Source organism: Podarcis gaigeae (genome assembly GCF_964106915.1).
Source record: "Podarcis gaigeae genome assembly, chromosome: 2".
In the NCBI taxonomy this organism is placed as follows: Eukaryota; Metazoa; Chordata; class Lepidosauria; order Squamata; family Lacertidae; genus Podarcis; species Podarcis gaigeae.
Genome location: NC_139679.1, coordinates 86,177,829 through 86,190,426, shown reverse-complemented (window position 1 = coordinate 86,190,426; position 12,598 = coordinate 86,177,829). Strand labels below are relative to the sequence as shown.

Below are 12,598 nucleotides of genomic sequence, written 5' to 3'. Positions count from 1 at the left end.
ACCAGATGTTGTTTTAAGATTTTTAAATAATGGCTAATTTTTTATCATGATTTTAAAATGTCATTTATAGTTAAATTCATTCTACCCTCCCCCTTGCCTTTTTATTTTATTTTTGCAACCACCCTGTGAGATAGTTTAAATTCAGAGACAGGGGCTGACTTTATCCCAGTCCTAGTCCAGTACTCTTAACCATTGCACCGTACTAGCTCTGCTTTTTTAGGGCCTTTCCAGAAAGCAAAATAGAAACACAAACTATTTTTCTTTGTGTTTTCTGTGCTCCTGATAATCTGCATATGCACTGTTGTGCCCCCATAGAATTGGTGGGGATATTTGACACTAACTTTTTAAAGAAAAAAACAAAACAAAAAAGCGGGGAGGTGTGTGTTGCTGGAATGTAGAGCAGGAGTAGCCAATGTGATGCCTCCAGATGTTAGACTAAACCGTCCATCGTTCCTCAAATGGCCAGGGCAGATGGAAGGTAGAATCCAAAAACATCTGGAGGGCAGCATGTTGGTTTCTTCTGATATTTGGGAAATTACACAAACTTAAAAATCAATGGTGGGGGTAAAGGAGAATAAATGTAATAGCCTTGTTATTTTGTGTCCCTTCTTTTAAAGGTTGCATGGGCACTCCCAAACTTGAGCATTCTGTGAACCACCCTGAGATCTTATGACAAAGGGTGGTCTAGTCTAATAAATAAAAATAATAATAATAGGAAAAGGGGCTTTAAAAACAGATAATTTCTGAAGCTGTAGCTGAAGTGAGTTAGATGAATTCTTAAGTGCTAAAGCTGTGCCCTTGTTTGTCTTTCAGATACCTTCTTGAACAGAGAGATGTTGAAATCAATGTCCGGGATAAATGGGACAGTACCCCTTTGTGAGTGCTTTGGCCTTGAGACATACCTGCTGTTTGGTAACTTATACAGGATTTAAAGAAATGCTTCCAGGCATTGCAACGGTTCCTCATTTTACTTCTGTTGTTGTGTTCAAAAAAGAAAAGATTTTTTTCTTATGTCCTTCTACATTCTGCTCCCCATTGTCTCAAGTTTTCAGTGTTCCCATGCTGTTTTTTGTTGACAAGACCTGCTGTTGGAAATAATTTTCCTCATTCAGAACAATATTCTGGAAGGCAGTTGAATGCCTGCCACTGCTTTTGGGATAATTTGTGGCAACCATTTTACTAGCATTTACTAGCATTCTAAGAAGAGGCCTGCTCCAATTGTGCCATTGGCTCATCTTGTCTAGCTCTGGTTAGCCGTAATGTTCTGGGAAGATTGCAAACAGGGCATGAAGACAATAGTCTTCTCTTGTTTGTCCCCACATATGTTCATCAGCACTGTGCTATGTCTGTCATAAAAGAAAGTATAGAATGGGAATCCCTGGAGTTGTACAATGTGTCCTTGGGATATTGTCATGTCAGCCTTTATATGATTGCATTAGCTGCTGATCCATTTCCACATAAAATTCAAGGTACTGGATTTTATGTTGAAATCCCTAAGCATCTTAGGACCTAGGTTACTTTTCCTGCATTAACTTTCCTATCACCTGTGATCATTGCTGGAGTTCTATCGCCTTCTGAAGTGAGGTGGGTAGGAATTGGGAAAGGGATATTTTTCATTTTGCTGTCTCCAGGGAGGCCCACCTAGCACTAACAAGTCTGTCTTTACAGTGACAGATGGAAGACTTTTTATTTACCCACACCTTTTAGTGTCAACTTTTAGAGGTTTTCAAAAATCTGGGATTGGGTTTTACATGAGAGTTACTGCTGCCTTTATCTCGCTAATGAAAACTGCTCTGAAAGTCTAGACTAACAGAGCAGGATGTAGATACTTGCAATAGAAATAATAAGCATGTACCCTAAAGCTATCATACAGTTGGTAAAGCTATCATACAGTGTCAGCATCATACAATGCTGTCCCATAGAACTTGATGGGAGCACTGAAAACCAAGGCAGCTCTGTTTGCATGGTCCCACCCCTTCAGCTGCATAGCCCTAGTCCACATCTCTTTTTTCTACTTGCACATGAAGCAAGTGCATATCTCATCACTAGAAAAAGAGTAGGAAAAGACCCTTGTTCTCCTTGTCACAACAGAAAGAAGTGAGAATGCTATGGAGAGGACTGGATCAATTTCTTGTAAGGAATTAACACCATGTGGGGAGCCAACGTGCTGCCCTCCAGATGATGTTGGACTACAACTTCCATCATCCCAACCATTGGCTATGCTGCTGGGGCTACTACAAGTTGCACTTCAACAACCACTGGAGGGCAACACATTCGCTGTCCCAACCTAATGTGATTTTAGGATCTTAATTTGATTGCAAAGTTGGTGCTGTGGGAGGACTTTTGAAGGCCATGATACATTGAATCAGCAAAACTTAGAAGTTTTCATTTCTAAGTGTCTCTTGCTTAACTCCTTCCTTGTGTTAACAGGTATTATGCTTGTCTCTGTGGACATGAAGAGCTTGTACGGTACCTTTTAGCCAACGGTAAGAAAAACTGATATGCTTCTTCTCCTGGAGACTGTGTGCCCAATATATGTGGTCACCTGTGTGTCTCTAGAATTGTCACTGAAGGTACACCAGAATTAAAACAGTATAATCCTGCTCTGATGGGAAACTGCATAGCTGCTTTTGACTTGTTATGCTAATCAAACAGCTAGAATCTTATTTTGCAACGAAAACTTTTCCTCTCATGGTAGGGTTAGTACAGGGCTCATTTTTTTACAAGTTTGCAGTACTAGCCCTAGCGTGACATTAAAATTGGATCTAAGCCAATGGGGAGAGCTGCTATTTTTAATCTAGTCTGTTTGTTGCCATTTTGTTTAATAAAATGCACCTAAAAGTAAATGTCCATTTGATGTTTTACTACATTTTATATATGCTGTAAGCCACCCAAAGTGGCTGGGAAAACCCAGCTATTATTATTATTATTATTATTATTATTATTATTATTTACTTAAAAAAAGCAAAAGTTAAGGCTCCTTGTTGGTACATTTAATATTTCTGTTCTCATCATAGCACCTAGCAGGACAAAAATAAATGGATTTAGTGTTTGGCTTTACTAGAAGGAATAAATTCACCTGTAATGCACTGAACCAGTAACTGCCACCATTTATTGAGTGACTAGTAGGAACAGTTATCACCAGGAATATGTGCTTTCGCTTGCAGATCTATCTAGGTTACCAAGTAACAAGTCTGCCAGCATCCATTCTTGAACCACCCAGCTCCCAAGGGCATTACTTCCTGTTTCTTAGTGACTTGGCTAAAAGGACAAAGGCAATAATGTAGGGCAGAGCTTTCCAAACCTTTCATGTTGGTGGTACACTTTTTAGACATGGAAGATTTCATGACACAGTAATTCAGTTTTACTAGCAAGAGGTTAAACTAACCCCTTTCCAGCCCTGGGAGCACCGCGGGGAGCATTCATGTGACTCACCTACACACTGCAGCCAACACACTAATGTGTCGCGACACACAGTTTGGAAAACTCTGATGTAGAGTGAGATAAGTTTAGTTCTCTCACCTACACCATCAAAATACATTGATTTCATTTAATCAATGTTAGGTCTGTTGTACAAAGGTACAAAGAATATAAATCCAGTCAGAGAAATAAAACAAAAGCATGGTTTCTAACTTTATTTATCAGAATATTTATAAACCACCAACACAATTATTGTCGAGGTGGTATACAATACAATCATTAAAAATAACAATATTGTACAATTATAAAATCATAAGATGACTGAGGTTGAATCAGATTAAGTCTTTAAAAACACTTGGTGAAACAAATATATTTTCAGCAGGTGACAAAACATCAGGATTGTAGGCACCTTTCAGATTTCCATAGGAACAGCATTCCAAACTTGGTATTAGATCATAATTCATAGCTTACAGCTAAAGCAAATAATAATCCTAGGGATAAGAAATCCAAATCATGCTTTGGTGGGGTAATGTTGAATTTGGTAAGCATAGCTTGTCAGTGAACAGTAGCTACATGCAGATTCTATTAGAAATCGGTATATTCCAACCAGTGCAGACACAGACTTGAGAGGGAATTATATTGAATTTGGACAATAAATTTTATATTCCTAACTGTAGTTAAACACACAATCAAAAAGTTGTTTTAATTTTTCTGGGAAGCTTTTTAGCTTTCTTCTAACTTGTATTTTACTAAATATTTACCGTGTACTTTAAAAGAGATTCTTTTCTCTCTTTTTTGAATTGTAATAACTTCTCTCCAGGGAGCTCAATGTGGTGTTCATGGTTCTCCTCCTCAGTTTATCCTCTCATCAGCCCTGGGAAGTAGACAATGACTGTCCCAAGGTCACCCAGCAAGCTTCATGGCTGAGTGTGGATATGAACCCTGACTCTCATCCAAGACTCTAACCACAATCCAGCTCATAGTGTAGCACACTGGATCACAGTGGTATGGGTGTAGCAGAAATGTTTTCTGTGAAATATTGTAGAATGTATGCAGCTTCATGCAGCTATTTTCTTTTAAAACTGAGTAGTCTTGCAGTTGTCCCAAGGCAGAAATTAAGAGACTGGATATTATGGTTGAATGTTACTTTTACTTCATGAGCTCTGCTTTAGACCAGAAGAACATATGAAAGTACAGTGGTACCTCAGGTTACATACGTTTGAGGTTACATATGCTTAAGGTTACAGACTCCGCTAATCCAGAAATAGTACCTCGGGTTACGAACTTTGCTTCAGGATGAGAACAGAAATCGTGCTGTGGCAGCGCGGCGGCAGCAGGAGGCCCCATTAGCTAATGTGGTGCTTCAGGTTAAGAACGGACCTCCGGAACAAATTAAGTTCTTAACCCGAGGTACCACTGTACTTGTAACGAGGGATGAAGGTTGCTCCAGTTGTTTAGTGGAAGCAGTTCTTAGTACTGTTCTGCAGAGAAAGACAATATCACATATGTAAATGATATGTCTCTTGTAATATGGCTTCAAACCTAAATGGCAGTTGGTATTGTTTTACAGGTGCCAAATGTGAAGCAAACACCTTTGATGGCGAGCGTTGTTTATATGGGGCCCTGAGTGATGCTATACGGCGGGTGTTAAAGGAGTACAAGCAGATCACAGCAAAGTGCATGAAAAGAGACTACTATGATGTCTTCCTTCAACGGTAAAGAGAGAAGGGATGCCTTCATTGCAGGCTGTTAAGCATTAAAATGCATCTGTTTCCATTGGACTGCCATGCCCACTCCTTGGATGGCTGACCCCTCTTGCTTGTTTTGTTTCAGGAGATTCAAAAGATTTATTATGTTTTAGTCTTATGGAGGCTTGCTTGTGATGATGACAAGTCTGTCAAGCCACTGTTAGTACATAGTAATTTGAAAGTTTATATATATATATGTAATTCCCTCCCCACTGAAAAAACGTCTCATACGGTATACATGATAAAACTGATTAATCACAATCTACTGTGTATGTGGCAGAAGTAAATAAGACCACTTAATGTGTGTGTGTGTGTGTGTGTGTGTGCGCGCGTGCGCGTGCAGTCCTCTTTATGGAATGCTGTCCCCAGGGAGGCTCCCTTGGTAGCATCATTATATAGCTTTAGGCGTCAGCCAAAAACATTACTTTTTCTCCATGGCATTGAATCATAATTTCCTGTGGCCTCCTTGAGTGGTTCAGATTCTGCCTTTTTAAGAACAAGTTTCTCATTTCATTTTTTCATTGTTTTTCTTTGTGCTGGTTTTAATGTATGTTTTTCTTTGTTTATATATTGTAAGTTGCTTTGAGTTACCTTGGTAAGAAAGGGACCAATTAATAAATAATAAAGCATTATTTTATAACCTTGATTTTGAAGGAACAAGATGCTCGCAGTTGCTGAATCCTCCAGTCCAGTTTTTTCAGACTTGTTGTTTCTTATTCTCCTTGCAGACTTCTGGAACAGGGTTACCAGAGTGACATTGTATTCATTGTGCATGGGAAGTCTTTCTGTGCCCATCGCTGCATTCTCGGTGCCCGGAGTGCATATTTTGCAGAAATGTTTGAGACCAAGTGGAAGGGGAAGAATATCATAGCACTAAAGCATCCATTGGTGAGAAGACTCAAGCTTTGTTTTAACTAGAATAGTGTCTGCAGTTGGTGCTTGCTTTAAGGTTTCAGGTGCTAAGTCTAGACCCTGATTTACACATGCATCAGAATGAGACAGTAGAGTGGACTGTACCGCTTAAGACTGTGGGTGAGGATGTCATTTCAAACACATTAAAAAACATAAAAAGCAACTAACTAAAAAAACCATAAAAAGCAACTAACTAAAAAAACCATAAAAAGCAACTAACTCCATGAATTGGCTCATTGAGAGGAAGTGGTTCTGAGCCAGTCCTCTCACTGCCATTCTCCTTTTTTCTTTTTTTCTTGCAGTGAATATTGTTAAATTTGGAACACTCAAAATGGGCTTCTCCTACTTGCAGTCTGAATGGTACAGTGCATTCTGCCACTTTATTCTGCTACACGAGTACCAAGCCTGATGTTACTAACTAATCAAGCATCAAGCTTCTTTAAAATAGTTTTACTTGGATTATCTCAGCAATGTTGATCTGGAACATCGTATTGAGATTTCATTGCGACTACTGTATTGAATCGACCCTGGCTGTTCCTACTGGTAAACATAACGCACAAGCTATTCAACTTCTCACAAAACAGGTTTTTGTTTTTTTAAGCTAACTATATAAGTGGTTGTCACAACTTGTGGTCAGTTCCACAAGTTAATTACTTTTTGAGTGACATTATTTAATGTTGTCACATGGTGCGAACTGAGCTGGCATTGAGGAAAAGGGAGATACAGCTAAAATCTTGCCCTTTTTGTTGATTGCCTCTCCAGAGTTAGCACTACTGCAGAATCTCATGGGCCCTCATTAGCTTCTTTGAATATAGCCGATGGGGTGCCCTCTAGAAGTTGTTGAGGACTTCTGATCATTGACCTGACAGGCTGGGGCTGATGGGAATTGTAGTCCAAAATACCTTAGCTACTGCTGTTCTAGCTTGTTTCTCACTTATATCAGTGTATAGTTCAAGCCATGGCAAAATGCAACCTCTGTAAATAACCACTTTCATTCATTATATAGATCAACCCAGCTGCCTTTGGTTCCCTTCTCCAGTACCTCTATACAGGTAAATGTGGGCATGTGCTGCATTGTAGTGCTTACAATTGCTGCATTTAGATTCAGAACAACATCTTGCATATATCTATATACTTTGCATAATTATTTCAAAACGTAGCTTGTCAGAAATGGCTCAGGTGACGTACTTTTTCTCTTTCTCTTGCAAGGACTATACTGATGGAAAGCATTAGATACTGGGGCATAGAATAACAGCATTGATGGAGAGGCATGGAGCTGCACAAGTTGTGTTGGACCTTGCTAGAGTGAGATTTGGGGGGATTCAGGTTCTTTTCTCTACCATTGTGTTTTTGCTTTGGGGTTAGCCACTCACCCACCCAAGCAACAATATTTTATTGCCCGAAAGCATTGTCTCCCACCACCCAGCTGATGGGTTTGTTTGTTTGTTTTGCAAGTGCTGTATCAAATGCAGTAAGGGCACTGGCATTGCTAGTAATGAGTGACACAACTTTGTGTCTGGACGAATTCCCGGTATGCCACACTGTTGCTCTAGTTACTTTTACGTCTAAAAGCGCCATGGCATTAATCCCCTTTATTTCAGCAACGGTTCCTTGAAATGTTGAGGCTTCAATTCTAAACACACTTGTTTGGGAGTAAGTCTTTCTTGAATTCAATGAGACTTACTACTGAGTAGACGTGCAAAGGATTCTGCTGTCTACAAGATTTGTTTGCTGATTGGGCATTCTAACCAGGCACAGACTGTGCTAACATGTTTTTCTACCTCCATTAGCATATGCCAATAGGGTTCCTCCCAATTCCAGAGCACAGCTCTGGATTGGAGCTACCAAAGGAATAGCAAAGAATAAAAATTTGTCTTATATTGGTTTGTTTTTAGTGAACAAAGGTCCTTGTCCTTCACTAGACAATGGCCATACGTTTCTGGATATATGTACTCAGGAATATGTATGAATCTGGCTATTGAAGTTGCTCCTCTTTTTGCTTTTATAAGACAGGAGTACCTTGAAATACAGAAGGATACGGAAAGTGACACATGCATCTTTATTTAACATGTGGGGCATGTGGATTAAACCTATAGAAGGGATTCTGAATTAGCCTTCTCTACATTTGCTCATTGCTTTGGGCAAATGTATGTGGGAAAGTGGCATACCAATTGAAATAATAGCTACATTATTGGAGTTATCAGAATTGATGGACTTGTATTTCTTGGCTTTGTCATATGTAGACATGTGCATCCATGTTTTATTTCTTTGGGTGATAGTCAGCCAAGTTGTGTATCTATAGTCTATTTGTTTACTTAGGGCAGCATGCATCTCTGTTATATTCTTTGTAGACTCATTGCAATTAATGGACTCACTGATTTTAATAGGCCTATACCGGTATCGCTAACATTGGATGTCACCCTTACTACAATTTTGTACTGCTAATCCATTCAAGGTGGTTTGCAGTCTAAAATAATAAAGATACAAAAGGTAAAAAACCATAATTTTCTCAGGACATATATCTGAAAAGCAACATGCAATATGGCTCAAAAGAAGTTGCTGTACTAGCTGTACAAGTGATGTTCTCAAAAATATAAATGCAGTCCTTCCTTAAGTCACAGGGGGGTGCTGAAACATAAATTTGCAGCTGTGGATGTAAGGATGAATTTTACGTGTTGGTGAATAAATAATAGGGAGAATTGAAAGGGTCATTTGCTTTCTTTTCTTTTCTTTTGCCAGGTCGTTTAGACATAGATGTAGAATATGTGAGCGACTGCAAAAGATTGGCAAAACAATGTCGGCTCCAGGATCTCATTGAAGACTTGGAAACCAAGTGTAAAAAGGTCCATGAATTTGGTAAGGTCCAAATTGCTCAGACTGGCTTTTTTCTGCCTTTTTTCTGAATAGCTTATATTAATTAGCTAAAAATTCTAGTAATAACTTTTTTCTGTTCTGCTGTTCTCTTAAAGTGTTCAAAACAATCACAGTACACCATGCAGATAAGCAATTAACAATATAAAATATTCTTTAACATGGTATTATTATTATTATTTTCTTTCCATTTCTATACTGCTTTATAATTTAAAGAAAAAAATCCTCAAAGTGGTTTACAACAGGTTAAAACATCAAATAAAACAATGCAGAATAAAGCATTAATGAAGAGAGTAAAAAAACAACAAGTATACATTCAAAGCAATGTAATTAACAGGAAACTAAAATATTATCTTAAAGATTTCAAAATAAAATATTACAAAGTAAGTCAACTACAGAATATACATTTAGTGTAGTGAAGTTAACAAAAAAATTATCATAGAATATAGGAATATTTGGAAGGGACCCAAGGGTCATCTAGTCCAACCCCCTGCAATGCAGGAATCTCAGCTAAAGCATCCATGCCAGATGGCCATCCAACCTCTGTTTAAAAACCTCCAAGGAAGGAGAGCCCACAACCTCATGAGGGAGACTGTTCCACATTTCAAAACTTAAACATTTCAAAATAAAACATTACTGTTGTTGTTTAGTCGTGTCCGACTCTTCGTGACCCCCTGGACCAGAGCACGCCAGGCACTCCTGTCTTCCACTGCCTCCCGCAGTTTTGTCAGACTCATGTTTGTAGCTCGAAGCTACAAACATGAGTCTACAAAACATTACTATAGGAAGTTAAATATAATATGCACATTTAAAACTACATAATTAGCAAGAGAATAAAATATTATCATAAGCTTAGAACATGCGGCCTAGGACCCTTGTACCTACAGGACCACCTCTCCTGGTATGCCCCACGGAGGACCTTAAGGTCCACAAATAACAGCACTTTGGAGGTCCCAAGCCGCAAGGTGGTTAGGTTGGTCTCAACTAGGGCCAGGGCCTTTTCAGTACTGGCCCCGACTTGGTGGAATGCTCTGTCACAAGAGACTAGGGCCCTGCAGGTCTTGGTATCTTTCCGCAGGGCCTGCAAGACAGAGCTGTTCCGCCTGGCCTTTGGTTTGGACTCGGTCTGACCCTTATGTTTCCCTCCCCTTATGGTTTTGATTTATGGGCTACTATTAAAATGATTTATGGGCTACTATTAAAATGCATTTTAAATTGTATTTTAACCCGTATTTTAATAAACTGGTCCCCCCCCCATTATGTTTTATTGTAATTTTATTGGTGTTAGCCGCCCTGAGCCCGGCTCTGGCCGGGGAGGGCGGGGTATAAATAATAATAATAATAATGATTATTATTATTATTATTATTATTATTATTCCTGCTGCTATTGCTGCCAGTCCTGCCCATGGTGGTTGGCAGGTGTAGAAGCTCAGGTTTGATGACTTGTACTAAGAGACAGCTAAGATGGTCTCTGGCCTTTTCAGCAGCTCTAGCTTTTGTAGCTGGAGTCAGTCCTCCCTGCCCTCCCAGGCCAGGTGGAAAAGGGCCTGCAAGGCAGGGAGCAGGTCTTCCAGGTTTCACAGCCAAGATGGGTCTCCAAGATGGTAAAGTCAGTCAAGAGCAAGATCTAAAATTACACAGTGAAAGCCCAACCGAACAAAAATGTCTTCAAATACATAGTGAAAAGATTTCCTGATTGAGGTATTCTAGAATTGTAGCACCCACAGAAAATGCCCTTCTGTAAGTTACCCAATGGATATTTTGAAGTGGTACAGAGAATAGGAACTTCAAAGCTGATTTTAAAGCCCATGCAGACAACAAAGTAAGTGTTCCTAATAGTTATTTGGTCTTAGGCCATCTAGGATCGTCTTCAGTGTCCCACATGCTTACTGCAGTAGTCTATCTGGGAAGTAATTAAAGTGTAAATAACAGGCCAAGTCTGTTGCTTTTAGAAACTGTGTAGCATGGGCAGGGTCTTCTGGCTTGTAGGTGCAGTGACTAAGGAGAGGTAGGGTAGATTCATGTGCCCTTGATTTGGTGACAAAGTTCTGTCTCCATTGTACATCAAATTACTGTGCTATGCATATACTAATGGGTGAGCACTCTAATGGGACATTTAATTGCTTTTAGCATAAGCCTTTGCGGCATTCTTGTTTTCTAGAAAGAGTTGTGATACGTCATAACAGGGACACATGGGTATGGTCCAGCAATCTGCTATTTGAATATTACCTGCCTAAGGACCATTCCCAGGATCTGGAATATAAATACTTGGAATAATAAGCAACTCACTTGCAAATAGCTTAGTTATCCATCTTTGTAGTGCCATATTCTGAAATGGTACAATATTAGACACTGTCATGGTTTTAAATGTATTTTATTGCTGTAACCCACCCTGGGATCATGAATCAAGGAAGAACAGACTAGAAATCAAACTTAAATATTTAGTGGGGCTCCGAGCCATTTCTAAACTGGATGATATAGGTTGCAGAAAATGAGGCAAGCAAAAAATACGTCTCTAAACCAGATCCGATTAATCTTGAACTGGATACTTGAGGAGCTCACTCCCAGACTTAAATATATAGGTTGCTTGCTTGTTTTGTAAGGCAAACTGTGTAGATATCAAACAATAATGTATTATAGTAATGCTTGATAGATGCAGATAGATATTTCACACCCTCTACGGTATGTTTTCTGCAAGTGTGTTAAGAATAGTTGAATTTCATATCCCATGAGCATAGTTTAATAAAAATCATGCTCTCATCACCTTAAAGAGATGATGAATAACTAATTTAGCTATATTTGTGTTAATGCTTGATTATATTTCAGCATCTCTAATTACATAGTTTTTCAGTTCTTTTATTTGAGGTTAAGCTGATTGATGCTAATAAACTCTTATTCCCAGAAATGCATAGTTATGATTTCTTCACGGACGGAAAAAGTCAGGTGGTTAACACAAGTTGCTTTACTGCCTTGGTTGTGTACTAATACTACCACCTGGTATCATCCCTGCCACACACACACACACACACACACACACACACACACACACAACCCAAGGTCCATTGCACCAGTGGAAGTTGCTTTCTCTCTTGGACACTTTGAAAGGCTAAGGCTATCGTTTGTTTCACAGCACTCATATTAGACATCAGAATTTAAATAGTTGGCCAGGCAGATCATAAATTTACACTTCTTTAGGATTATTTTGTACTCTGCTTGTCACCATTTGTGAGAAACCCTTAAGTGATGAAAGAAACAGTTTAGCTTGCTTCTATATGCTGCTGTCTTCAAAACTGAAGGTGCTAGAGCATCCTTTATTGACAATCCGCTCTTAACATCTTCTTCTGCCAATGCTGCCTTTAGTACTGGTAACACTTAAGCTTTGACCCTGGCATAAAACCCATGTTGCAAAAACTACAAAATATACTATACTCCATTCAGCTTCCCACTTTTCCCACTGGGGAAGAAGGAAGCATTTGGACTGGTGTCCTAGAGGCACATGTCCCTTGCTTTCATGCATCTGGACCATTGTTGATGCTAAATGAATGTTAATTGTTGCTGCTGCCTTGTCCATTTTCTTGACACTTTATAAATGTGAGTTGATCTTACTGACGCTGAAAGTTGCAGCCCATCATAGTGGTCCATTTCCC

At 39.2% G+C, this 12,598-nt stretch overlaps 1 protein-coding gene across 2 annotated transcripts in view; it reads left to right on the top strand.

Annotated features, from left to right (window-relative positions):
- ABTB1 (ankyrin repeat and BTB domain containing 1) overlaps positions 1 to 12,598 on the top strand; it is a 39,378-nt gene that overhangs the window by 3,378 nt on the left and 23,402 nt on the right. For both annotated transcript variants that reach the window (XM_083721678.1, XM_083721679.1), the window contains exons 2-7: positions 814 to 876; positions 2,431 to 2,486; positions 4,991 to 5,135; positions 5,897 to 6,056; positions 7,087 to 7,132; positions 8,820 to 8,936. In XM_083721678.1, the coding sequence (XP_083577804.1) occupies positions 814 to 876; positions 2,431 to 2,486; positions 4,991 to 5,135; positions 5,897 to 6,056; positions 7,087 to 7,132; positions 8,820 to 8,936 (587 nt within the window). The remainder of the gene's footprint in view (positions 1 to 813; positions 877 to 2,430; positions 2,487 to 4,990; positions 5,136 to 5,896; positions 6,057 to 7,086; positions 7,133 to 8,819; positions 8,937 to 12,598) is intronic.